Source organism: Drosophila ficusphila, unplaced genomic scaffold (assembly GCF_018152265.1).
Source record: "Drosophila ficusphila isolate 14025-0441.05 unplaced genomic scaffold, ASM1815226v1 contig_791, whole genome shotgun sequence".
Taxonomy (NCBI): Eukaryota; Metazoa; Arthropoda; class Insecta; order Diptera; family Drosophilidae; genus Drosophila; species Drosophila ficusphila.
The window spans coordinates 2,167,398-2,193,452 of NW_025064737.1; the positions used below are offsets into that span (position 1 = coordinate 2,167,398).

Consider the following 26,055-nt stretch of genomic DNA (forward strand, 5'->3'; position numbering starts at 1 on the left):
GCTGAAGGCTGAGCAGGAGCTGCACTGCAAAAAATAATTATATACTAAATTAGGCGATTCCTTAAATAAAAAATAATTCAAGCAACGTAGTAAAGCTGCTCGAATGCTTTGTGTGTATGCATTACTTGTATTCATAGCATAATTATAAAAAAAAATTGCCATTTATATTCTGCTCTTTAAATTTCAAATTAATTTTTGTAACCACAGTATAATATATAAATCACTTGCAATGAAACTCATACATTAATTTGAAATACATTCCTTACCAGATTATAAATCTGCCAATAATCTACAACTTCAGTTGTCTCTAAAAAGTAGCAAATTAAATATTTATATTTTTTAGGCAAATCTAAAGAATTATAACTTTTATAGAACCAGGTGTACAATATAGTTCGATATATTGTATACCTTTATTTTTCACTAAAAAGGGTAGCTCCATTAAAAAGAAACTGAACTATAGTGCACACTCTGATTAGCTTAGATTGTATTATAGTGCATTTTCGCTGGTGTTCGGTTGGTTTTCGGCCTGGGCGACTGGGATGTGCAGGCAGCCGTGGCGTGAGATGTTTGCCAACATGTACAACAATGTGCTGTTGCCGCTGCTGCTGCCGCTGTTTCTGCCTCTGCCGATGCCACTGCCACTGCCGCGTTGTCTAAAGTTTGAAGTGCGCATAATAAGCCAGGCGGCGGGATGCGGCCCGAACCAAGCCAAATTAGGCACTGCAGATAGTGGCCCGAAAAGTAGGCAACCGTTTTGGGGGCCAAAGCGGCGCGAAGTGCTCCGCCGAAAAAGAGACTGGGGTTCAATGAGCCCGTCATCATTGCGCAGCTTGTTAGCTTCCGAAAGTGAAACTAATTTCCGTTCTACGTGGATACAACTTGGAACACGAAACTGGGTCAAAGAGTAAGAGTTTGGGCGTAGTATCGGACCAAACCAGGCAGCACTTTCTTAATGACGTCTAACAAATACAAAGTTAAATATTTTAATGAGTTTTACAGGAATGGAAATGTTGTAAATGTAACTTGGTTGGGAAAATTAATATATTTCCCTGTTCATTTGAAAATGCAACTTGCCAGTAGTTTTTTTTTACTATGTGGAAGGTTTCAGGTTTCCAGTTTTAAACATTTCTCATAATTAATTCAGGCAAGGATATATTAAAATTAATATATTTCTCTGTTCATTTGAAAATGCAACTAGCCAGTAGTTATTTTTTTACTATGTGGACGGGTTTAGGTTTCAAGTTTTCAACATTTTTCATAAATAATTCAGGCAACGATATATGGGAAGTTTGCAATTATAATGAATTCATGAAATGTTTGCATAATAAGCAAAGGGTTCAATTTACTTAAAACTCCACTAAGTGGACAAATTCAAATGATTCATTGTAAACATTAATTGGGAAAAACCAAACCGTACACCGGTATCATTATCTCGTTATCCAGCATGCAATTAGCTAATTTATTAATCCACTTGAAAAGGATTTTGCACTCCATCCCCCCGGCAGAACTGAAATTATAATTCCGAACACCTCTCTATTTTTCCATCCTCTCCGCCTCTTGCAGAAAACTGAAATCGGAAAAACAATGCAACAATTGAGGAGCGCCGCCCACCTCAGTGCCACGCAGCGGCAGCAACATCAGTGGCAGAAACAGCAGCAGCAGCAGCAGCAGCAGCAGCGCGAAAGTTATGCCCCGGGCAAAAACTGAAAATGAAACAACTTAATTAGTAGTTGTAGGAGTCGAGAGCAAAAAGCCGCGCACTCCCCGAATTCCGAATCAGACGAGCTCAGCTTGAGGAAGTGGAAGTGGAAGCCGAAGCAGAAGTGGCAGTGAAGGCTACACGATTTTAGGGAACATTGGAGCTCCAGCTCCTGTAAATGTGTTCGCGAGTGAGTGCACTTTTTCGGTAAAATTAAATTGAGAAAAGCAGAGCATCAGCAGAGCATCAGCAGAGAGGCGGGTAAACACCTAAAAGATACGAGACGAGTCTGCAGATAAATTGTCACACTTTACACATCGGATTTGCCAGCGAAAAGGACTTCCACAATGCCCGTAACAACTTCCTACAACGCCGACTTCACACGAAGCTGCCTGGCTTTATTCACGCTCTTCCTGTTCGCGGCTCACATCAGCATAACTTCCGGTCAAATCGATTGGGACGACGACGATGATCCAGGTGAGTGAACCCAAATACACAGAAAAGAATCCCTGTTTCAATCTAATATTCAAGTGCCTTAACAGCACAATGGATTGTCAAGATAATATTCATGATTTATTCCTTATATTCAGCAAATCTTACATTATGTTAATTTCCAACAAAATGAAGAATTATCCTACCCAATTTATTTCTCCCCGTGTTCCAATACCTATTGTTAACTCCATTCAAATGCAAAGTTAGGCAAAACAATCCAGGCAACGACTAGCCACTTCTTTTATTCCCGCTCACCTCGAGCGCCGTGATTTGCATAAATTGCAAATCGCTGTCGGAACAGACAGTTCAATCAACTGGAGATCCAGGCAGTCGAAGCATTTTCAAATTGAGTTTCGGTTATGTTTTTGTAATTAAGTTTAATTGCCATTACGTTTGCGAACTGGGTGCCGCAAACAGGCATTGAGTAGAGTAGAGGGAAATCTGAGTATCTGAGAACGGGGCTTTTAATTAATCGCAGATTTATGGCTTGAGGTATGTGTACGTCCACATAAATGGAATTTTAATTATTCAAAAGCTACAATTAAAATATTTAATGAATTCATAAGTCTGACAGTTTAATTGCGAGAGTTTGCCATAACTTTGGCGGCGCTGAGGAGAATATTTATAGAAGCGGATAAATCCTGTTGTTGCGACAGGCTTTCCTCCGAGGAAACGCTCGGAGGCCTGGTGTTTGGCTTGGGGATACCTGTTGGACACACATTTTAATTTATTTATCTGCAGCAGCTGTGGGCGAAAAGTTCAATCTTCGGCCAAGCCATTAGCAAAAATATTCATAAACTTTTGTCAGAGTTTCGAGTCTTTTTTGAGGCTCTCCTCCGCCAGCGAATCAAATTCATCGGAATAATTAATTTCTGTTTAAGTAAAACGCTTTCACGGCACTTGCGCCACACCCGTACCCTCAGACACCGCCAACCGACCGGTGGCCTTGTAACCTCCACACTTTTCTATTTTGCGATCAAAATGGAAGTCCTTTGTGGCCCGGAGGGGGCCAAATCACACGGTTTGTCTCGTTTATCGATTTTCGCCCCATTGTGCGAGTCGCTCGGTGGCGCACGCTTTTAAGCTAACGATGCAAACTGAAAATGTTGACAACAAACATTTTTCAAGCTGTGAGCTGCGAGCGGTGAGCTGTGAGCGGTGAGCGGTGAGCGGTGTGTTGTCCTTGTTGCAAGGTGGCCGAGCCTTAAACAAATACAGATAGAGCTCCCCGTGTGTGCCCTTCCTCCATTCCCCCTATTCCCCTCTGAACACGTGTGTGTATGTATCCTTCCCCCGATGTGGGTGAAAATAGGAGCAGACAGCACGACCACCCGCCGAGATTCCATTTCGACCGGGCCCCAACCGCCGGCAGTGGCAACTTTTACAGCTGGGAAATATGGTTTTGCATAAAATTGCGAGCAAATGCCGCGATATGAGTCAAGGCTAAGATTAGCCAGGCATGATCTTAAAGCACCGTTTTGTACTGAATGTCCTGAATGTTCTGAATGCGGCGGATGCGCCGGTGGAAAATTACAAAAATTAATCCAAGCTGGGGCGAAATGAAAATGCCTCAAATTTGCAGAAAGCGCACTGAGAAGCGGTGAAAGTTGGTCCTTGATTTCTTTCTTGACTTGGCTTGCTTTTCCAAAGGATTTTCCTTTTTCTCTTAATGGTCTCCCATCTTAAGACTAGAAATTTCTTTAGTAAAACTGTTCCTTTAAAAGCGAATTCCTGATCGAAAATTCTTTGCATAATTTCATTAGCTTGAGTTGCTAAAAAATTCTCTAAAATTTCTTCGAGTGCAGAGACAGTGGCGCAGGGCAATGTGGCTACGGCCATAAACAACAAGCATTCCTCCTGCCCGCCAACACTGTAAAATTATGAAATCATAAAAATATTTTTACGATTACATAAAAAGTTGCGAAAATGTGGGCGTCGCTTACAATGTACGTCGTGTTCCTAGGAATTGGTTTGGGTTTTGGGTTCTGAGTTCTGAGTTCCGAGCGTTGGGTTTTGGGTTCGGGCAATTGCGTGATAGTATAAAATTCAACTTTAGACATATGACTTCATTATTTATCAAGCCGCCGGGCTGGAAGTCGTCAAAGGGACACAGTGCCCCGAATAATCGTAGAGGCCTGACCGCACTTGCCACATTCCACATTGACCTGTGGCCGGAACCAAAGCCTAGTGCCATATATTCAAATTACGTGTGTCACACGGAGGCGAAGCCAAGAGTCCGATTCCAAGGGGCCAAAACCGAAGGAAAACAGAAAACGAAAGCCACATTCGAACAATTTCATTAAAAATGGGACACATGTGTGGGACGCTTTTCGGGCTTTCATTTCATTTGCTGAACTCTGCGGCTTTAACCCTATTAGCCTTTCGCCCTGGCCGGCCATAATTCATGTTGTTTTCATTTGTTTTGATTAGCGAATGCGGCCTGGATTGTAGGATTGTAGGATTGTAGGATTGTAGGAATTCATTTTTGGCTGGCAAATTATAACGTGACTCGCGCGGCGGGCCACTAAAAATCGTAATTCGCATATTTGGCTCTGTCTCGTGCGTGTTTGTTTCACTTGCCACACGCAATCCAGAGGCCGCAACGTGAGCTGTGAATTGCCGAGCCACAAAACACACTCCTGCCACCGGGAAAGTAAACCGAGAAACCGAGCCACAAGGAAGAGCCCCGCGTCGGACATAAAATTTTAATTTATGCCGTGTTGAGTGCGTTATGCCCCAGTTCGCGGCAAGTGTGCCTACTTTAGATCTCCCCGTATCGCACAATGTATGCAGATAGCGCCGAGCAGCTAAACAGTGTTGCACAGAAAGGGGATGTGTATCTTGAATTTAATTAAGCAATTGGCTCAATGGCAAGCATTAGATAAAATTGCAAATTAATTTCGAGATTTAAGATCTCATTTCAAGCCAAAGGAGTACTTTTTCTTGAACAAATATTAAACTTAGTAGGAATAAAATTAATTCTATTTAATACTTTAACAATTGCAGTTGCTAAAAGACTGTTTCTATCTTTAATATTAGCTGACTCTTTAGAACTATTTTAGTAGTGAAACATATGGAATATCATGGGGTTGTAAGTCGAACCACAAATCGGCACTTCTGACTGGCTCTCTATAGCTCATTTCGCTGTCGCTGGAAAATGTTGGATTTGCTCGAGGCACGCGATGGATTTCCACTTCCCCGGCGATGCCATGTGAAGAAACCGGAATGAGAGAGACCGCGAATATGTAAAAATTATAATTCATGTTACATATTTGATGAAACACATTCAATCACTCGCCTGCCACGGCCGCAGCCCGATAATTACGCATTTCGCCTTTTTCGCAGTGTGGTTATTTTTAATGATAAATGACCAGGCCCGAAGTGTTGGAAATTTTTCGGAGCTCATGCCGAATATTTTCCCGCACGGGTGTTTATGTGCTGGGCGTGTTTTCGCCCTCTCTCCATTCGCGTAACTAATTTTGTGTCAAAAATACTTAGCGGCAACAGCGATAATACACACTCATGTGCACAGTTTGTGTGGCAGGGAGAACGCAAGGAGAACAAGGAGCAGGATGTGGCAAGGCAATTTGTCATTTGTCAGAATCTAATGCAGTTAATAATTAGCTAAGCCGTCTAATGGCGAGGTGTCTCGATTTCTCCCGACAATGTAATGCCTGAATTCACTCCTCTTCCCTCCGCCTCATGAATCTCCTTTGGGCCATTAGAGCAGCCGAGTTACTCCACGTTTGAGAGCCCACAGGGAAATCAATGGGTGATTAATTGCCTAAGCTAGATACAGTTTGGTCTTAAAGGATTTCCCATTTACATAGAGCTCTTTGAACACACAAGCAGTGTCGATAATTATAAAGCAAATAGGGAAGATAAGAAATATGGCACGTTTAAATTTACCACTCAGGTCATTGGCTTTTGGCCAACGAGAAATTAATAAAGTAGGTTTGTGTTTGGATAACAATTAATTATTCACATGCTATTGATTCATTTTCACTTCTGACTCGGCTGAGGACGGTTTTTAAAACCCTTTCCATGCTGAAAACTGAAACCCTTAATTTGAACTGCTAAACGCGCAATCAATAAAGTCTCGATTTGCATACCGCTGAGAATCCTGGCCGTTGACAACATCGTGTGCTTATCCAGTGATTTAGCCGACTTAAGCTCAGCGGGGAATTTTCCCTGACAAAGAGAACGCCATTTCAAATGTCATGTTAAAAAGAAAGAAGTCAAAAAAGGAGAGTAAAGCTGGTAGAACACGCGAAATCCTAGACCTCCGGTCCGACTGTCTCGCGCAGACAAGCTAAAACTGTTCACTTCGGCGAAACGTATAAATTTTCTATTGATTTATGCCAAGTTCGCATGCCATTTTTTTCGCTTTGCATAATTTCTGCCGTTGGCCAAATTGCACTCGGCACTCGAAGGACGAAATCGAAATGGAGAGGAGGAAAGGGGCGGAAGGAGATGGTCGACGAGGACGACCAGGGCAAATACAATTGTTGCGATTGCGACTGTCTCTTCGCGGTCATGGCTCGACTGCTACTTACTGACACAATGGCGAACGCGATTCCGGGCAAACTGCCACTAAGCAGAGGGAAAAACTAGAGTAACATTTTTGTTAAAAAAAAAAACCAAAAAAAATTATTATCTATCTCAGTTAACAAACAAAAAACAGAAAAGAAATGCAATCTCTGTTAACTTCTTTGCCATTTTCCTTTTGAATTCTTAGAAGGGCTTCGCATTTTCTCTCTGTGCAGCACTGCGGCAGTTACAGTTGCGTTACAGCAGTTGCAGCAGCCAGTGGCATGAATTGCGATGATGGAGTTATCCATTTATACTCGCATTTGCATAGAACCAGCGTCTGTGATTGCCGCTGGGCGAGACGCTGCGCTGACACATGACATGGAAAAATGAAAACGAAGCCCGTCGTGCAGTCAGTTGCTAGTCGCTTTTCCCCCCTTCCACGGTACCTCAGTATCTCGGTATCTCGGTATCTCGTTCTGGCCCGAACAAATGGTCAAACAGTTGGTGGTGCCGCAGCCCATCCCCTGACAGCTTAGAAACCGGCAAAAAAGCGCAAAAAGCCAGAAGAGAAACTGCTTTCCCGGCTACAGCTGCACGGCAAACTGTGCGATGTTTGAGAGCCTGCCACTGCAACATTTTCTATATATCACAAGTAAATACGATTGCCCACTGCCGGGAGTACGATTGTGCTGGCGGAAATAGCTCTGAAACTCAATTCTTAAAAGTAAACGATACACAAGTGATAATATAATATGATATGAGCCACTATGATATTAACCAAAAAAAGATAAAAGAATTTGTTGAAACAAATTGTCTTGCATCTTTTTAGATATTTTTTGTAGAAACTTCAAATCACTTAAAACTAGTTTTTAAATGCTTTCAACTGTGAACTATATTTCTGTTTAATAGAATAAATTACTTTTTGTTTGATAAAATCCGTGGATCGCAATGTTTTAACCAAAAAAAATGTAAGATACATTTTTAAGGAATTTCACAGGGGATTCTTAATTTATTTGTATCCTTGTAACTAGTTAGCTCGCCTGAGCTGTGAAACCCTATCTGATTCCGGGGGAATGCCAGAAATGTGCCTTTCTGCTTAGCTTTTGACTGGCTGCCCGGCACGCTCGGTTGCAAGTCAAAACCATGTTGCACATCCATCACTTGGAGTAAACAATTTTTGATTAATCGCCGCCGCCGGACTGCCACTGCGACTGCGGCTCGAGCTGCGAGGGGAAGTGGGTGTGGCGTGCACTTTGTGCAACATTTCCCAATTGCCGGAATGAAAACAAAGCGCAGGAAAAGAGGGAAGAAAAACACAACGAACTGTTTGGCACGTGCAGTTGAAAGGCAAAGGAGTCCCTAAGCCAGCGGACATGTGTATACAAATTGTGGATGCCCATCCACCAGCTGCTCCGCTCGTGGCCAATGCAAACTGTTAGCCCGATTGCCAAACGGACAACCAGCCAACTGGACAACCAACTAACCAGCAAGCATCAATGGGCTCCGCTTGACTTCTGCATATTTGACTCGGCTCTTCCGTGCGGCAATTTGTGCCGTCAACCGTTGTTAAGCCCCACAACTTATCAAAGTATCAAAGTGATCTGGGGACCTTCCCAAAATTTGGCAAGGGGACGCCACTTAATGGGGTTTCTTTTGTGAATTTCAATACATATTAAACGGGTTATGCCACAAAAGGATTACAACACTTGTCCCCCAAGCATATCATTATGGTTAAACAATTTTTTCCGACAACTTTATTAGCCCGGCCCGAATCGAGTGACCCGTGCGCAAAGGCAAATGCAGAGGCAAAGTCAAAAAGGGTTGGGTTATCCCGGAGAGGCGTGCGAAAAATTCTAAACAAATAAATAAGAGGCAAGTTTGTAACCGGGGAAAGCAGGGGTTAGCGTGGAAAATTGCTATGCGGCATGCGTCAGCGTCGAAAACTATTTTATAGCTGAATCGTGTTGTCGTCGGCTTTTCAGCAGAAGAGAAGAGAAGAGACGGTCCAAAGTGGGCGTTCTAACGAGGCTGCTGGCCAACGGGGCGGATGAGTGTCGAATAAGTCAACGTGGCAAAATGTGTCAAAATGCGCCATTTATTTAATTCTCCACACACTGGACCCTTTTGCATTGGCACTTCACTCGGAAAAAAAGTTTGTTTTTGTGACGATAGAACTTCAAAGCAAAAAGTTAAATGTTTGCAGGTCAGCTAAAAAACGTTTATTATGCACAAAAACAAGTTGATTGCTTTTAATTTTCAGTTAAACTTTCATTCTGTCTTTAATGGAATGATATTAATAGATTGGATTAAATGTCAGATGCTCATAAAAATGATTTAAAAAATAGTAGAATTTATTATGGCAGAAGCTTGTGGTTTTGTTCGGAGTAAAAGAGTTTTTCTGTATGTACGAGTAAGGTCATTTCCATACTTTGTTTTTTCGATTTGACTTGATGCTATTTAAGCGCAAAACTTTTAAGTTGTTCCACAAAAGTTTCGCAAGCAACATAAATTGGATTAAACCAGAAAGATGGCACCAGCACGGCCAAAGGGCCAAGGCGATGTCACACAACTTGCCAGCTTGGTTTCTGTTTTCCAATCCCATTCAGCTGGAAACCCTTTTCGTTTCGTTTCGTTTGGTGTTCCCCCCTCTTGACATCCAGTAAAATGTTCGTTAATGTGTATGAATTGGAGGGAGTGCACGTGACGCTTTAAAGCCGACCAAATAGACCCGTCGGCCGGGTCAACTCATTAGCCAAATGTAGCCAAAAACTAAACGCATTGCCGGGCAACTCTGAACCTGAACCGTCAACAGGGAGGCCAACGGACTGTTCCGATCGGCAGAATCGAATGGCGAATGGCGAACGGCGAATGGGGAAATAGGGAATGGAAAATGGGGGAAAAAGTTTGGCCAGGCCCGGGGAAAACCATAAATGTCAAAGTCAGCTAAAAGTTTGTATAGTTTTTGACTTTCAGCAGCGCCGGAGGGCCGCTCGTCCTCCCCAGGATGCAGATCCTGGCCGGAGGCCCATGTGGCTGACATATTTGCTGGGGGATTATTAATTGAAACAAGTTAATTTGCCCGGAGTATTGCTGGAACGGCCAGAAGGCCAGAACCAGCATCATGGGCCCGAACATGGTTGGCCAACTACGACAATGTCAAAGTAGACGTTGCCAAAGGCTGTGCCCCGCCCCCATTTCTTGTTCGACCCGCTTAAGAGTGTATAAATGTGTATGTGTGTGTGTGTGTGTTGGCAGGATAACAAGAAAGAGCCAGGCAAAAACGAGGAAAACAGCAAACAAAATGCCGGCAAAAAGTTATTAAGAGACATCATGTTCTTGTCCGAAGGATAAACTTTTCATATGCTTTTTGAATTAAACACTCAGTAATTTTTCTATCGCATGCGTACTATACTATATATATATATTCGTATTCGTATTCGTATTCATTTGTTTATCTGGCATATGCATATCTAGTTCGGATAAAGTTTCACTGACTGTGCGCAAAAACAAGTTATAATTAGCATTTAAAGCCAAAGGAATTCCGACACAACTCCAACCATACAGACAGTTGGCAGCACAAAAAGTTTAAGCCGAGTAATTGCACTTGAGTCTGCATTTAATTCAAAGCGCTTTACAGTATTTTCGAAGGCTCAAATCGTGGGGAAACGGCACACAAGGAGATTACTTCTCCGACGGACTAATGATGCATCTCTTTGTAATCAGTGCGCCTGGGTAATTCGAGATTGATTGACCTGCCAAATTAACCTGTCACGGCAAAAAGCGAAGCTCTCTTGAAATGCTCTTGCCAAGGCCAAGAGTAGTTTCTGATGACTTTGGCCTCGCAATTCTATTGATTCGCCTCAGGAGTTTTTGAAAGTAAAAAGGAACGGAAACAGAAATACTGTACTAACATAAGGTCAATATAAGTATGAATTGTAAATACTTAAAGCTTTCAAAACTGTATAAATAAAAACATACAAAAAATACAATAAAGCAGACTGAAGCATACATTTGGTATAAAGAATCTTTTTAAGTTTTTAAAAAAAGAAAAGTCTCGGTCTAAGTAAACATAGTTTTTCTTTTCATTCAGCGTTTCACAGTTGAAATAAAGCTAATCTCTTAAATAAATTCTTTTTGGTTTTGCAAACAACAACACATATATGTTCAAACAACACTTTTATGCACTTTTTGATTGAGTAGTTTGCTTAGCAAAATGTTGATATGGAAATGTTTATTGTTATGGCTGTATCAATTTGGTTTGAAGCCAGTTTTCACTTCAGCCTGTTGACTTTACGACTTGGCCTATGGTCGGCGTAAAGCTTAAAGCCGCAACCAATATCTGGTTATTGTTACTGCCAGGCCTCATTATTTATGCCCCAAGTTATGCGGCCAACAGAACATTAAATGCAAGCTGCAGCATCAGCAGGAGCAAAGGACGAAGGATCTGAGATGGGAGCATCCCCATCCCTTCCCCTCCTCTACCACCTCCTCCACCACCACAGTAAACTTTACCGCGTTCGTCTGTCCGTGGTTCTTAGTCTTAAACTATATTTTTTTTGCCTTTTCCGCAGCCTGCACTGCGGTTAAACTTACTGAACTTGTTTTAAGATTTTATGACCAAAAAAAAAGTCATTTTTTTCATTTATCAGAGGTTAAATATATAAATTGATAAGCAAATCGCAACTTATATGTCCAAAGAATTAATTAAAAAACATCTTAATAATTAATTGATATTTTCCTGTTGAAAAAAAGATTCTTATGTGCTAGTAAGCTAAAATATATTAACCAGAATGGTAAAACATGTAAAATCATTTGGTATTCAGAACCATAAATATATATTGATTACGCTAGTAAATTCAGTAGATTATTAAATATTTTTTGCAGTGCAGGCCAAGGCACAAATGTTTTGTGGAATGCGCTCAAGTCATAAATTTTACAGTACATTGGCGGCGGCTGCCTTCGCCGAGGCATTGCCATTGACTTGCACTGACTGTGTTTGTCTATGTACTTGGCGTTTACTTTTATATTTACTACAGCCCGCAGGATCTGAGCTTCCCCCTTTCCCCAGCGCTTCCCCAGCTTTCCCCGTTTCCCGCTTTCCCGCAGCTTTTCCCCGCTCTTCAGCTGGGTGTAAACAGCGCAGACAGGGCCGCAAGCATTCCGCTTTTATAGTTTATTGATGCCAAATGGGTGAAACTGCGAGAGTATTGACGTTGAAAATATTTAAGCTGCAGGATAACAGGGTGGCGTGGTGGCAACTTATTTATTTTAGCTGTTTGAACTTCATCAGGCAGCTCATAATGCCAGCGATAATCGCGCCGAAGGGCGTTAAATTTTTAAGCCAGAACTGCAGCCAGAAAATCTTAGTTCGAGCAGAGAAGCCCGCTCCTGACAGCGGAAATGAATCAAATGCATACACACACGCACGAACATACACACACACACTGAAAACCCTCCAACTAATCGGATTCTAATGGCAAAATAATTATCACAGGACTACGTACACTCAAGGGCCCACACTCCTCCACACAATTGCGCACATTGCATTCATAAATTTCGGAATGCCATTAGTTTTACATTTGCGGTTTGTGCTCGGGGATAACCGCAAAGTGAAAAGCCGCAAAATTTCCAAGTCATACGGAAATGAATGCCGCTTGTCCGGCGACAAAATCGTGGAGGTGGTGCGGCGGGGAAGGAGGAGGGAGAGCGGGTGGTGGAGTGGCCCAGGCAAATGGCAAAGGAAAATCCACACAAAGTCGGAGGACAGACGCCAGCAGACCAAAATGTGGGCAGCTCGGTTAGCCCGCAACACACACACTCGTGTGTTGATTTGTGCCCTGTGTGTGTGTGTGTGTGTGTGTTTGCGTTCAATCAGAGTTTTCAATTAATGTTACATCTCCGCCTGGCACTCGGATTAAGTGCAATCTATCCCGGGGACTTTTTAGGGTAAGCTATTGGAAAACGATCTACGTAGCAGACCGTGCCTTATTGTCACCTTTTTATGCTGAAACGCAATAAGCTTGTGAAATAATCTAAAATGTTTTATTATTACAATTCGTTTTTGATATAACAAACGATATTTTGTACATAAAAATGAACAAATTGTTTGGCAAGGCTTTATTGTTTCGTGCCGTAATTTGTTTTGAAATATTTAGGTTCATTTGGAAGAGTATATGCAAATCTGAACATCCGAAACAATACTGAGCAGATAACTAATAAACGAATTAAATCAACGTGTAGCTGCAACTGTGGGGTTTAAGTAAAGACATACAATGTAACAATTTCAGACTTTATTCCCACTGTGGTACTTGCTCTACGCCACGGCAATTAAACACGGCACCAGCAAACACAAAGCAATCGCCTGGCGAGCAAACAAAAATAGCAGCAGTAGTGTGCATCAGCTGAGCGAGCAAACCAGCAGATATTCCATAATATTCAATTCAATATTTGAAACCGCTACATAAATCCAAACATTTGCTCTGCCACCGAGCCTGGTTTCGATTGGTAAATACGCCAGGCAACTCCATTGGACTTTGACAAACGTTTCGGAATGTGTTTGAGTTGGTTTGCAACTTAACCCACTGCCGACTCATGCCATTCAATTTGATTTGCTTTGTGCTTCTGTGTTGCAGATAGCTTTTATTTCACCGGTCAATGGAAAAGTGCAGCCCCTAACTACTCAAATAATCAAAAATAAATATGACATATTTCCGAGTTTATGGGATTAGAATTGTAAATATTGAATTTAACAAAAGAACGATTCCACTGCAAATGAAAATAAATTTGCAGTGATAATTGTAACACTTCCTGTTTGGCAGATTGCAATATTTGAACCAGAATTAAATAAAATAAAACCAAATTTGTATTGATACTTGTAACACTCCTTTTTAACATTCTCAAATATTAAAGCCACTACTTAATACCCACACCGAACCAACTGGTCAGTAGAGTAAGCCTTCTGTATTTAGGCTTTCATGATGCACCATAATGACTAAATGGCCAGTGAATATTGTAATTAAAGTTGGGCCTTCCGAAAAGAGGAAATAATCAATAGCGCGGCAACTGAATTAACTCCAGCACTCGTGCACAACGAACCCTCGTTCAAAATGACCATCGTCCATCTAGTATCGTTCATCAGGGGGCAGGAGGAGGCCTCCCCTTAATGCGAAAATTCAATTAGTGGCATAATTAGTTGTGGCAAGCGCTGAAGTTCAGATTTCGGGCCACGGAGTCACTTCGCCCGAAGTGAAACTGAATGAATGAATGCCACATACACACTGACCGCTGCTGATGAGCAAAAAATAAATAAGGCCTAGGGCTGAATTTTACTGCCGTCTTTTGTGTGATCTTGCATTGCTGCTGCCTTTGCGCTTGATTAATGAGCATTAATTAATTCGGGCTAATTTACGAGCGGCCAAATCCCGCCGAATCCTGACTGAATCCCGAGTCCTGAGTCCCGAGTCCCGGGAGTCTGGAATCCCGGATCCTGGATCCCAATTTCATTTGGGGCAACCGTAAGCCCTGTGCTGCGCAGCGCATTGGTGTTAATTAACTAAATGCAACTGCAATAAAATTGATTGTTTTCGCTTTGTTTGCAATGCAAATGGCTCTGCCTAATCCCCCGGCAACCGGCAACCGGCAACCTGCAACCTGCAATTCGCAGCCCACGGAGCTGGAAAAACGTTGAGGTCAGCCAGCCGCGGCTGCCACTCGGAAAAGCCCGGAAATTGTTTTGGCTCCGGTCGGGTCGGATTCGCTCGCTGGAAATGACACTTTTCGCTAACATATGCGAGGTCCTGCGGCTCGGCCCCACTAAATTGCAGCGCTGGCAAATTTAATTAGAGTCTGAGCGGGCCCGCAGACAAATGCGTATTGGTATCTGGGCATCCGAGGCTAGATGCACATCGCAAACACACAGGACACTCCTCGTTCGACGGGAGACGCAGCCCACAGCTCGCGAAACAAGTCAAATAACAAGTCACGTTTCAATGGCTAATGAGGTCATGTGTAAGAGCCAATGACGGATGTGGAATAGCCTGGCATACACTAAGGAAAAATGTTTTCAATGAGTTTGTAGGGACAAGTAGGTTTAATTTGCCTATCCTACTTGCTTTTTCTAACTAAATAAATACCTGATACCAGCTTATAGAAACTTATTCAATGCTGAATGATTCTTGTTTTTTGTCAACAATGGAACTATATGTCCCTCACTTCAGGGTTCTTTATTCAATCAGTATAAATAATTTCTTAAAGACAATGTTGCATATTTTGGTTCTTATCAGAAAAATTCCCAGTTGTTACCTCTGTTGAAAGATAACTTTAATATTGAACTTTTTTTATCAAATTAAAGCCATGGAGAATTAATCATTTCTTGAAATTCTAATTTGAATTTTTTAGGTAAATAATATTTCACCAGGCAATCGCCATACCAAATGAATTGTATTTGTTTCTATTACCTTTAATACTTTCGGTTATTCAAGCAAATTTTGGTGTTGAATACATAATTCATTTACAGTTCGGCAACTTAAAATAATTGCAATAATAAACGAGACAAAAACTTATTTCGAGAATAGTTTTTACTAAATTTCCTTTGAAATAGTGCTATATTATTGAATTAAAAGCCGTTTCTCCGAGTGCCGCCTGTCGTGGCAGTTATCCATGAGCTGCTCGAAGCCATTGTTAGCCAGGTGGAGTTGAGAGGAGTGGAGTGGAGTGGAGAGGAGTGTTGTGGAGTGGAGTGCGGTTGCCTTGCTGCAGACTGTCACTCGACTGGGCGGGCACGTTATAATAATGACGACGTGCAGCGGCAACAAGAGCAGCAGCAGCTCAAATGGAGGTTGTCTGAAGTGCCACCGACGGATATCTGGCTGAATGACTAAAGTTAACACTAACTTGGCAAACAAATAAACATGGAAACAGGCAACAGAGACTGGGCTGGGAGCGGGAATGGAAACGGGGAGCGGGAACGGGAACGGGAACGGGGAACCAGGACCAGGACAATATGTCAACACACATGAGCACTTCGGCTTTATGCCCCGTGTGTGTACATAGGCATATAATTTCACCTTCCGACTTGGGCGCCCCTTAAACTGTTTGCATTATTGTTGCTGGCTGGCTGGCTGCCTGCTGGTTTGCGGGTTGTTTGCCGGGCTGTTTGGACGCAGCATTACAATTACAATTACAATTAGAAAAGTGTATTTTGTAATTGTGTATTCAGTAATTTGCCATGCATGTGCGCCGCACAGATGATGATGGCCTAGGCCATTAACCCCGGGCCACTCCTCCCTGTCCCTGTCCCTGCCCCGAATTTCCGAATTTCCAGCGGAGCACCCGAAAACCAGAAGGGAAAAATCCGAAAAGGCCAAGGCCTTCGCAGGCACACGAGGACCTAGTCTGGGCTTGGCTTGGGCCTGGCATATGATATGATAATAAATATTTTTGTTTGCTGTCCCCAGCAGGGCATTAAGGCCCCGAACAAATGAGCCACTTCAAGGAGAGCGCCATAAATTCACCTCATCTTTACTTTATGTTCCTGCTGAAGGCAAGCGCAACATCGATTGGGAACGGGAAAAATCACAGAATATTTAAGTGTTAATTCCTTGGGAGCACACACACACAGATTTCAATCCTTCCTGCCCTTGGCTTCACTTTAAAACACTCCCTTGGCTGCGGCAAAATTCCACTCTCTGCTGAGAATTTTCGAGACTTACACAAGGAATTCGGAGCTCTGGTATTTATCCGATTTGCTTTGACTGCAGCAACCTACCGCAGCGCACAATCCTGCCAATAAAGGGAAACTTTAAATTGCGTATGGTATAGAAAGTGCTTAGCTTAATCAATACGTATGCGAGGAGCATGCACTCGACATCCCAGCTAACCCAAATGCAAATATGCGACCTTAGCGACCCTCGTCTACATAGACGAACTTTATCTAGTTACTGGAACTTTATCTGATAGTCAGTACACAGTTACAAAATTCTTAGAGATTCTGAAGTGTTCTATTTGATAACCAAATATATTTTTGGTGAATCAAGATCGCCTTAATAATCCTTGATTTGTAGCAACGCTCATCACGAAAGTTCTTGTGGTTGAAAGGATCATAAAATCTAAATTTGTCACTATACTTATAGTTAATATCTGAGTTTCTGAAAGCCAAAGAAATAAATTTATTTATATAACGAACTTACATTCAACTTGAACATATTTATCTAACAAGATTTACAAAACCTTATTTCCGAGTGCACTTCCACTTTTAAAAGTCTGCGCCAATAATGGAGTCACGTCGCACTTATGAAAAATAGGCGATAATCCTTGGGCCAAAGTTAGACTGAGGTGAAGGCCTGGATCGGTTAGGACTTAAAAGTTTCCTATCGGCACACATGTGTGTCTAACATTTGTTGGGCGACTGTGCGCCTTGTGATAGGAGTGCTGGCAATTAAGCAGCAGCGAACTTTTTTACGGCCTGGCCATAATTTGATTGTGATTGTGGTGCTGGCTGGAATCGAAAAGAATCGAAAAGAAGAACCGCGGCTGGCGGTTCATTTGCATGACAACGAGCTGGTGGAAGAGCCATTTCACCTGTCGCGATGAGGCACGTACTGCAAAGCCGAAAGGAAAACACGGTCGCGGCATCGGGAATAAAAAAATATGCGCTCAATATTGCGTATACGCACCGGGTGCCGGGTGACAACAATAGAGGCTGGATGGATAATCAGGAAGTGCTGGTGGCGGAGCATCAAATTGATTTCTGGGCCTAGTCGGTAATCGATATCGCTACAAGTAGACGTGACTGCTCGTTCGGGGCAAACAATAATAATTCATAGCCACATGGCTTGTCCTCGCAAAGGCTTAACGTTTTATCCGGCCCAGGCGACACATTTAAGCGCACTTCCTGCAGCTGTTGCTGATATCGAATACCTCCTACCTCAGCCCCCCGTAATCCCACCCCCACCCCACTCCATCCCCATTGGACTATCTGCCCTGTCGCGTCCTTGTCTCTTATCAATATGCACTCGCATTAAGTGAGTTTATGCGATAGAAGCAGCAGCCTAGGTTCCTCTGTTCGAATTCCCACGCTGTCTCCGCACAATTCCCCAAAATGTTGTGCGGGTTGGAAGTGGTGAAGTGGGAGGTTGGGTGGAAAAGGGGGCGGATGGCTCGTCTGCCGCCTCGTCTATGCGCCCTCGCACATTTTTCTCTTTTCATAAATTTTTGAGTGACATTTTTGATGACATCAGAGCTTTATGCCATATGCCCTGCCAGACCCAACTAAAGGCACCTGTCACCATTGCCAAATGTGGCATGGCATGTTAAAGCGGCAAGTGTTAAGATGTCAACGAAAAGGGGAAGACCCCGTTCGCTGGCACATTGAATCTGCAATACGCTTAAGGGAGTTGCCAAAATCGGGCAAAGTATGTGTGAAAACGTTTGAATACATTTATTCCCATTCGAAGGAGAAACGATTCATACAACTTTTTTATTTTATTTATTTTAAAAATATTTACTGGAATTAAGTCCAACAAACAATGTATGTTTTCATTGTCATATTTTACATAGTTAACATTTGATTCAGGCAATAGTTTTCCAAAATCTACTTTCCTGTTATCTAAATACTAGGGGTAAAGAGAATATTATGAAAATCACGATGACTTCCCGACAATTCCAAAAGAATCTCCCTAAGTTGGGCAAATAAAACGAACGCACAGTAGTTTCCGCGCTCATCCCGCAACCCCCAGCATTCCGATCCAGGATGAGTTGCAAACAACTTGACAAAGTCAACGGGGCTCAAGGACTAATAGGGTCTGTGCTGTCTCCCCTCGGCTTTTGTATCCTTTCACCTTTCGCAAATGTCTGAGGCACTTTCTGACATTGACACAGAGTCAGGAGTCAGGAGTAAGGAGTCAGAGGGCAGAGGGCAGAGGGCAGAGGGGGTAAAGGACTCCGAGGGGGCGGGTTAAGTGCGTAGGCCGTCTAACAGGATTATCTGCGAAAAGGTTACGCAATGCGTTATCACGTATCATAAAGCGTAATCTCGAGCGCGTGGTTTGTATTTACATGGCCCCTAGTAGATTGCTGTTTAAAATTTGATGCATGGGGAGGAGACAAGGCCGTCTTTATCTTTCGCCAAATTAAACAAGTGGCCGTGGAAAGCCAAGTGGGTGGATCTGCCGCTTAAAGCAACCTTGAAGTTCCTGGGCTTTGGGGAAAAATCAATTGAGCCTAGGTGAGTGAATCGCGCGCAGCGATTTATTCAATTTTTTTTTCGCGGCGAGGCTAATAAATGGATTTTCGGTGGGAGTGAGGTTTTCGGGGTTCAGATCCGGAGCGAACTGGAGCTGTCATGTCGCGGCTTGGCAGGGAAAATGCTGCACGATTTATGCGCCTTACACGCTAAGCTCCAAAGTATGCTACATAAGCTGCAACGGCGCTGCACTTAGAATAACTTCGCAGTGAAGCCATGAAAGGATTTTTTAGAAATATTATAAAGGAGAGTAACTCGTTTTGCATCTTAAGGGAAATTTAAGTGAAGCATTTCTTTCCAAAGGAAATTCTTGCCTTAAATTTAAACAAATATCCAAGGCATATGTGTTAGTTTTATTTAAAACTTTCTTTTTTAAGTGCAGCAACCCCAGAAAACGACGACGAAGGCGCCGCCGCATATGTTTGGCTGTTTGGTAAGCTGAAATTCAAATTTTTTCACTGCCAAACGGAACCGAACGCAAAAGGGGTTTTGGCTTAAATGCGCCACACCATTTGTCAGCGTAATAAAAATCAAACACACACATTCGACCGGGGGAAACCTCAAAACCGTGCAGCCCTGGATTCGGGAGTGAAATAGAGGGGTTTGGGGGCTTCAGCTATTGAGAATTTATATTGGCCACATTTGTAGCCCTTGCCTGGCATTTACCTTGAGCGCTTTTTGAAGTTTTCACATTTATTTCACTTCGCCGCACCACCTTCTTCTCCATTTTTTTTCATTTTTTTTTCTTGGGGCCCACTCATTGTAATTGTGTGTGCACTTTGCCTTTAATGCGGCATCGTGTCAATTCGACCTTACCAGGTACGAAGGGCCTTCACTCAACTCCGCGTCGATGTGTTTTTACGGCGCAATTTATTGCGGCAATTTCTCGCGCGCAAATGCAAATGCAGGAGATTGGGGATCGGGGATTGGGGATTCTACGCGACCGCTCACCGCGCTGTTTACATTAGTTATTACGCTTATTTATGTGATTTTATGTGCCGCCCACTCGACTAGAGTGCGCGGTGTGGCTTTAAAATTGATGCGCACTTGGGACCTCTCCTCCGCCGCGATTGCCGCTATTAAATTAAGTTTAGTGCCGCGCGATATGGCCAAGCCTTTTGTCTTTGCACCTCCGACTTCCGACTCGCCATGGAATGCCAGCCTCGAGCGGTGAGAGCATTGAGAAATCACCAAATAATTGCCATGCTTACACTTTGTCGCTTATCTCGGGGCAACATTTACAGCGGCGGCGGCAACATCGGAGGCAACATCAGCAGGAACACTCGGAAAAGGAAAAGAAGCTGGCCATTGAGATTGAAAATACTCTAACTAAATTAAGGCATTGTTTGTAGGTACTAAAATCAGAAACTCTAATTTATAAAAATCATTTTTGGTTAACGAAAAAAAAGTTTCCTAATTTAATGAATTTATACTTTACCAATAAAGATGGTAAAGATGATATTCAAATCTGAAACTGCAATAAATATGATTAATTTTTGGTTGATTTATAATAAATAAGAATTTGCTTTCCTCTTTTATTATTGTTTAGTTTTTCTATTTAAGGTCCACTTTTACTCGCAGTGTAGGGAAACTACAAAGCATCGCTTATTCCTATGGGAACGGGGCAGGCAACAAATTACAAATTCAACAAGCGCCAAGTGGACAACCCTCATTAATTTTTAGACCCCTGGCATCTCCACTGCACCCCCTCCCCTGCCAGCTGGCGAAGTTTTCTATTAAAATTAATAATGTTGCTAAAAACAAAGCGGCGGCAACAACAAAGCGACAAAGTCGCCCAGCAGGACCCCCAAATAAGTTGCGCGGCTCGCTCCCATCTCCTGGCAACGGACAATGTCACTCCGGATTTATCAGCAGCGCCATCAATAAGTGTTCCACGGGGGTTTCTCGGAAGGTGGCCAAAACGGATGGGCTTTATGAGTGGTTGCCAAATGGCAGCGAAAGGTGTAAGGCGATACTTTTCAAAGGCGGAGCTGCGGTGCTCGTCGCGGGTTTTACTTTGTGGTCAAACTCGCCAGATATCAAATAAACAGGGGAGTTCCAAGTTCAAGTCTTCCTTTTATTTGTGGTTCAAGTAAAGCTTTTGATTGAGATTATAATTTCCGTGCAATTAATGGTATTTAAAGAGCTTCAGCTGTTTTTCTAATTATAATTGCTTCTAAAATAACTCAAATATTCCTTACAAACTTTACAATTAATAAGGAAATTATTATGGGACTTGTATGCTGTTAGTTTTATAAATAAATTCCCATCGGTATTCGTTTTTATTATTACAGTTTTTTCGTGAGGAGAAACCTATTCTTTTCCCCGTTAAATAATTTTAATTTGATATTAAAAATGCATGGAAACACTTTATGAGCCAGACTTTGCAAAATAAAGTAACTTCTCTCGCTGTCGCACAAAAATGCAAACAATCCTGTTTCGGGTCGATATGTTAATTAGGCAGACGTAAAAATGTAATTGGAATAGTAATGAGCGGGCTACAAACATGGAAACACTGCTTTAACATATTATGACAACATAGTTTGATACAGAATTGACACTGGTGTTTTGGCTAACTAAAAGGAAAACAAACAAACAATCAGCAGCCAGGAAATCTGCAATGAATGTGGCAAAGGTCGGATTTTAATAAGGCAATTTAAATGGAAAAGAGCACGTCCTGCAAGTGACAGTTGTGTTTTCGGGCTGACTTCTTGTGAAATATCCACTTCTGATGGCTTTCCCTTAATTGAGTTTCGAGCAGCAGGGCCATGTGTGCCGAGAATTCCCCTGATAATTACTCGTTCTCCCCTCGGCAACACATTACCCGTGTCAAAAGACAAAAGACGCCCGCCCCTCGTTTGTCTAAACTTGTAATTGAAACTTTCATCCCGCCTCCTGGCTCCTTTACATCGCCGATGTAAAATAATTAGCATTATGCTGTGGCATTCGCTGCTCTCACATCACAAAGGTTAGTTCTGGTTCTGGTTCTGGTCTGCCAGCGAGCTCTACTCCAACCTAATTAATTGGGTTGCCGTGTTATGAATACTTCATGATGGAGCACGGAATGGGGAGTGGGGAATGGGGAATATGGAGCGAGGAAGTGGGGATTCGGCCAAATAACCGCAGGTAACCTAACGAAGCTTGCCTCGTATATAAATATTTGAGGCAATTTTCAAGTGCGCCGGGACCCTTGCCCTCTGTCTTTGTGCGTGAAGAGTAAATAGCGCATTGGCAAACAAAGCGGGCGAGTCGCGAAAAAGGAAGCCCAAGGAGAAAGGCGGCCCAAACTGCTGAAGCAATCAGAGAAATTAGCAAACAGAAATAAGAAACAGAAACGTTACCAAAATGAATGGGAAAGCGGAAAACGGAAGAAAGCGAAGTGGCAAGAAAGGAAGAACATAACGCAATGCACCGAATATAAATAATTCAATGTTTCCACTTCACTTGATGGCCTGGCCTGCCCTTTGTTTGTTTGCACTCCTGGCACTTCTTGTCTGTCGGAAAATAAGCAATTGAATGCTCGGTTAAATGTAAGAAAAATCAATTTCCCAAACAATTTTACTGCTGCCTTTTCCATTTGATTGTGTATTTTTATGCACTTGTCGCCGGCTGCGGGCAATGCTCTTTTCCAGCCACTCCGCTCTCTATTTCCCATTTTCCATTTTCCATTGGGTTTTGTTTTTCCGAATAACCCCGGCGTACCCTTTTCACAACCCGAAAAAGGGCAGTCGAAAGCACAGCAAAATCAATCGTCAAATCACTTGAGTGCGTTCCCTTCTTCCATTCCTTCCTCCTGCGGAAATTTTCGTACTTTCAATAGGTATAGTACTCCTCTAATGGAGGGATATATGGTAATCGATTGGGATATCTAGGCGGGGAAACTCGACTGTTCCTGTCCATTCAACCAGATCTCACTTTATATTACAAATACCTATATGATATTATACAAGAAGGGAACAAAAAGTTATGAAATACCGACAGAACTTTACAAGCTTCCAACCTTTGTTGAGTTTATTAAAGAATATCATTTTGTATTACAATTGGATAGAAATTTTATAGAATTTAGTATTTTCTGTTTAGCCAAGAATATCAGAATGCAGGGTATCTGAAAGTCAGAAAGCCCAACCTGAGTCCTCTAACCTTTTTACTTGGTCTATTGTTGTCCTTGCAGCTGCTTCCTCTAGCCAGAGTTTTGTTTTGGTTTTGTTTACCCGCCAGAGCGATGCGACCAAAATGGCAGGCTAACGATTCCTCCGGGTCCGATAGCTCGACTCCGCCGGAGATAAGCATATTCTCTCAGCTCCGCTCAACTCAACTCGATTCGGCTTGAAACTGCTTGCGGCACTTTAAAAAATACTCGATATGTTAAAGGCACTTTTTAATTTGCATGCTTGTCTCGAGTTTTCAGCATTGATCTTGAGTTATGCCCTCATTAAAACACAACGAGATTATATAGCCACTACCATATAAAACAGGATCTCATATTTTATTTTAATTTTTATATTTTTCGTTGTGTAAAAGCTGCTTTCTGGTCTTCAGCTGCGACTTTGGCTGAGCTTTCGGCGTTTTAGGCGCTTCAATTGTGTCACGCATGCACGCACGTTGCTTCCGTTTTTCCGGTTGCCGGGTTTGCTATTTTTCCTGCTTCCTCTCCTACTTATTTTCTTGCCGGAGCTTGGCGCTTGGCGCTTGGGAAAAACAACAGCATGGGGAAGAAAAAACGGGAAGGAATACGCAAGCGGATGAGGGGAGGGGGGCAAAAAGCGAGGAGGCAGCGACAGACTGGAAAATTTGCATGTTTGGACATGTTGAAATCTTCTTGGGAGTTGCTTGTGGTACCGAGTTCCGCGTCCTTTTTCTTCTCGCACTCGATTTAGCCTAGCATGAAAATGAAATTTGCATTTGTCAGTGGCGCTGAGGGGATCTCTCGAGAATCCCATTCGGAAAATCCCCCAAAAAGTCTGCCGAAGTCGAATTAATTTCCGCCCAATCTTTACGTCCAGGTGGAGGCGAACCCCTTACCTCGGGTCATCCGACTACTAATTCCCAGTTTACCACCTTCGGACTACGCCCATGACCCCCTGAATGTCGGCACATTCGTCTCAAGTGTAAACATGCATTCGACTGAGTGAAACAGTTTTCCGGGGGAAAGGCCGAGCCAAAAGAATTGTTCGCCAAGTAAAAAATCCTAGGCGAAAAAAGGGGAAAACAGAGTGGGAAGCAGATCACATGAAGGGGCACGTGTTATTGCATTTTAAAGGGATTTACATACAACACTCCAGGCCATAAATGGAAGGGACAGCTTAGTTCCTTCGTTGGCCAAGGGAAGTCTATAGCATCAAGGAATTATGCTTGTGTTTTCAGGGTTTAAAGTCTAGTAGGAGTAATAAAAAAGGAGTTATAATACGGATGTAAAGAGTTTATACAAACTATAGTATGTAAGACTAATTAAAAGGATTTCAAAAGTTGTCCGCAAGTTCCTAGAATATATCCAAATTCAATTGTAGATATATGTACGTTTTTCTGCCAAGTACCCCTTCCACTTTTTGCGGATTAGCCCCAGGCAGGACTAATAAGTTGCCAGAAGTTTTGCAACTGGATGATATGCATCTGGGAGCTATTGCCATTGCCATATCGTAAGCGGAAGATGCTAAACAAATTTAAAGCAGGCAATCGCCCGAAGGTCATGTTGTCGCTTCCTCCGGCAGCAGCGGTGCCAGAAGTGGCAACAGCAGCAACAACAACAGCAGCAGCAGCAGCAACTGAGTAGCAACATCAACAGCAGCAGCAGCAACACTGTGGCAGCGGCAACAGCAACAGCAGTTGGCAACACAGCCAGCTGGCACCGGATGCCCGGGGAAGCTCGTGCCACAGTTAAAAGTTCAATTTGCGCAATGGCGGCAAAGCGTTTCCACCCAACACAGACCGCCCACACACACACACACACTCACTCACATCCTCGAAGGGGATCCATTGAAGCGTAAGAAACAGGAGCTGAAAACCCAGAAGCAGCATCAGCAAAAGGAAATTTTGCGTTAAATTATTACTTTCCGTTTATGCAAAGCATTTGAGCGCACTCACTTTGCTTTAACGCTGGTTTTGTGGTTATGTTCCTGCCACTCCCCATAGAGTCAACAATGCACAGCTGTGACCAAAACAATAGTTGTAATAAGCCAAAAGGAATGCGAACACGCTTTTGTGGCAATGTTATGAGCTGCGGTCAGGTGAAACTATTCAAGCCAAATAATCTAGGATAACGATGCAATGGTTAAGAAAATATTTCAGTTATTTTCCATTTGATTGACAAGTATGAATAATTAGATCACTAGCATGAATTAAATATATTTTTGTGATATACAATTCTTGCTAAAGATATTCTTTATTCTATAACACTGGCTTACTGCTATGAAGTTGATTGCATGAACAAGTGTTATTATTTAGCACAGTCAAAATATTCATTTATCATGTCATTACATTAGCTTCTTAACAACGACCAAAAATAAGGAACCCGTCATGGGCTTCATTAAGAATGCTTTTCGTACACTATGACTTTGATCCCGAGTGTGTATGTATATAATATCTGGGAGAAGGGCGAATGTCTTTCCGGACTGTGTGCGAATTAGTATGTGCGACAAGCAAGGAAATTGCAATAGCATCTCATGATGCTACTAAATGCAACGCCAACAACGCCAGCGACAGCAACAAGGAAAAAAAATTCATTTGGAGCATTTGCGAAAAATTTTCATACACCCCAGAGGTGTCGGGGGAAAAGTGCTGGGGGCGGGGGGCAGGGGGTGTGGAAAAAAAAGAAAATAGAACAGGGGGCATACCCACACACTCACACAGCAGCTGCGGCACACTAACTGAAATGAAACGAATCGTAACGTGGAAATTGCCAGCGCCGCCACTGTGTGAATGCATTTTAAAGTAAACGCCTCGCTTTTGTCATTTTAATTTTGCGGATTTTCCCATTTTCATTTCATGCCAGTGTCGTCTTCTCCTCTTCCTCTTCCTCTTCCTCTTCCTCTTCCACTTTCGCTCAAGGTTAGGCTGTTTTTTAATTGAAAATGTTCTGGCAACCGCCAACTGA

At 42.7% G+C, this 26,055-nt stretch overlaps 1 protein-coding gene across 1 annotated transcript in view; it reads left to right on the forward strand.

The window, feature by feature from the left end:
* Window positions 1–1,998: 1,998 nt before the first annotated feature.
* Window positions 1,999–26,055, forward strand: part of LOC108091806 — a gene marked incomplete at its 5' end in the record, with an annotated part of 81,602 nt that continues 57,545 nt past the window's right edge. Inside the window, 1 exon segment of the mRNA XM_017191171.2 lies at window positions 1,999–2,176. Within this exon segment, the coding sequence (XP_017046660.2) occupies window positions 1,999–2,176 (178 nt within the window).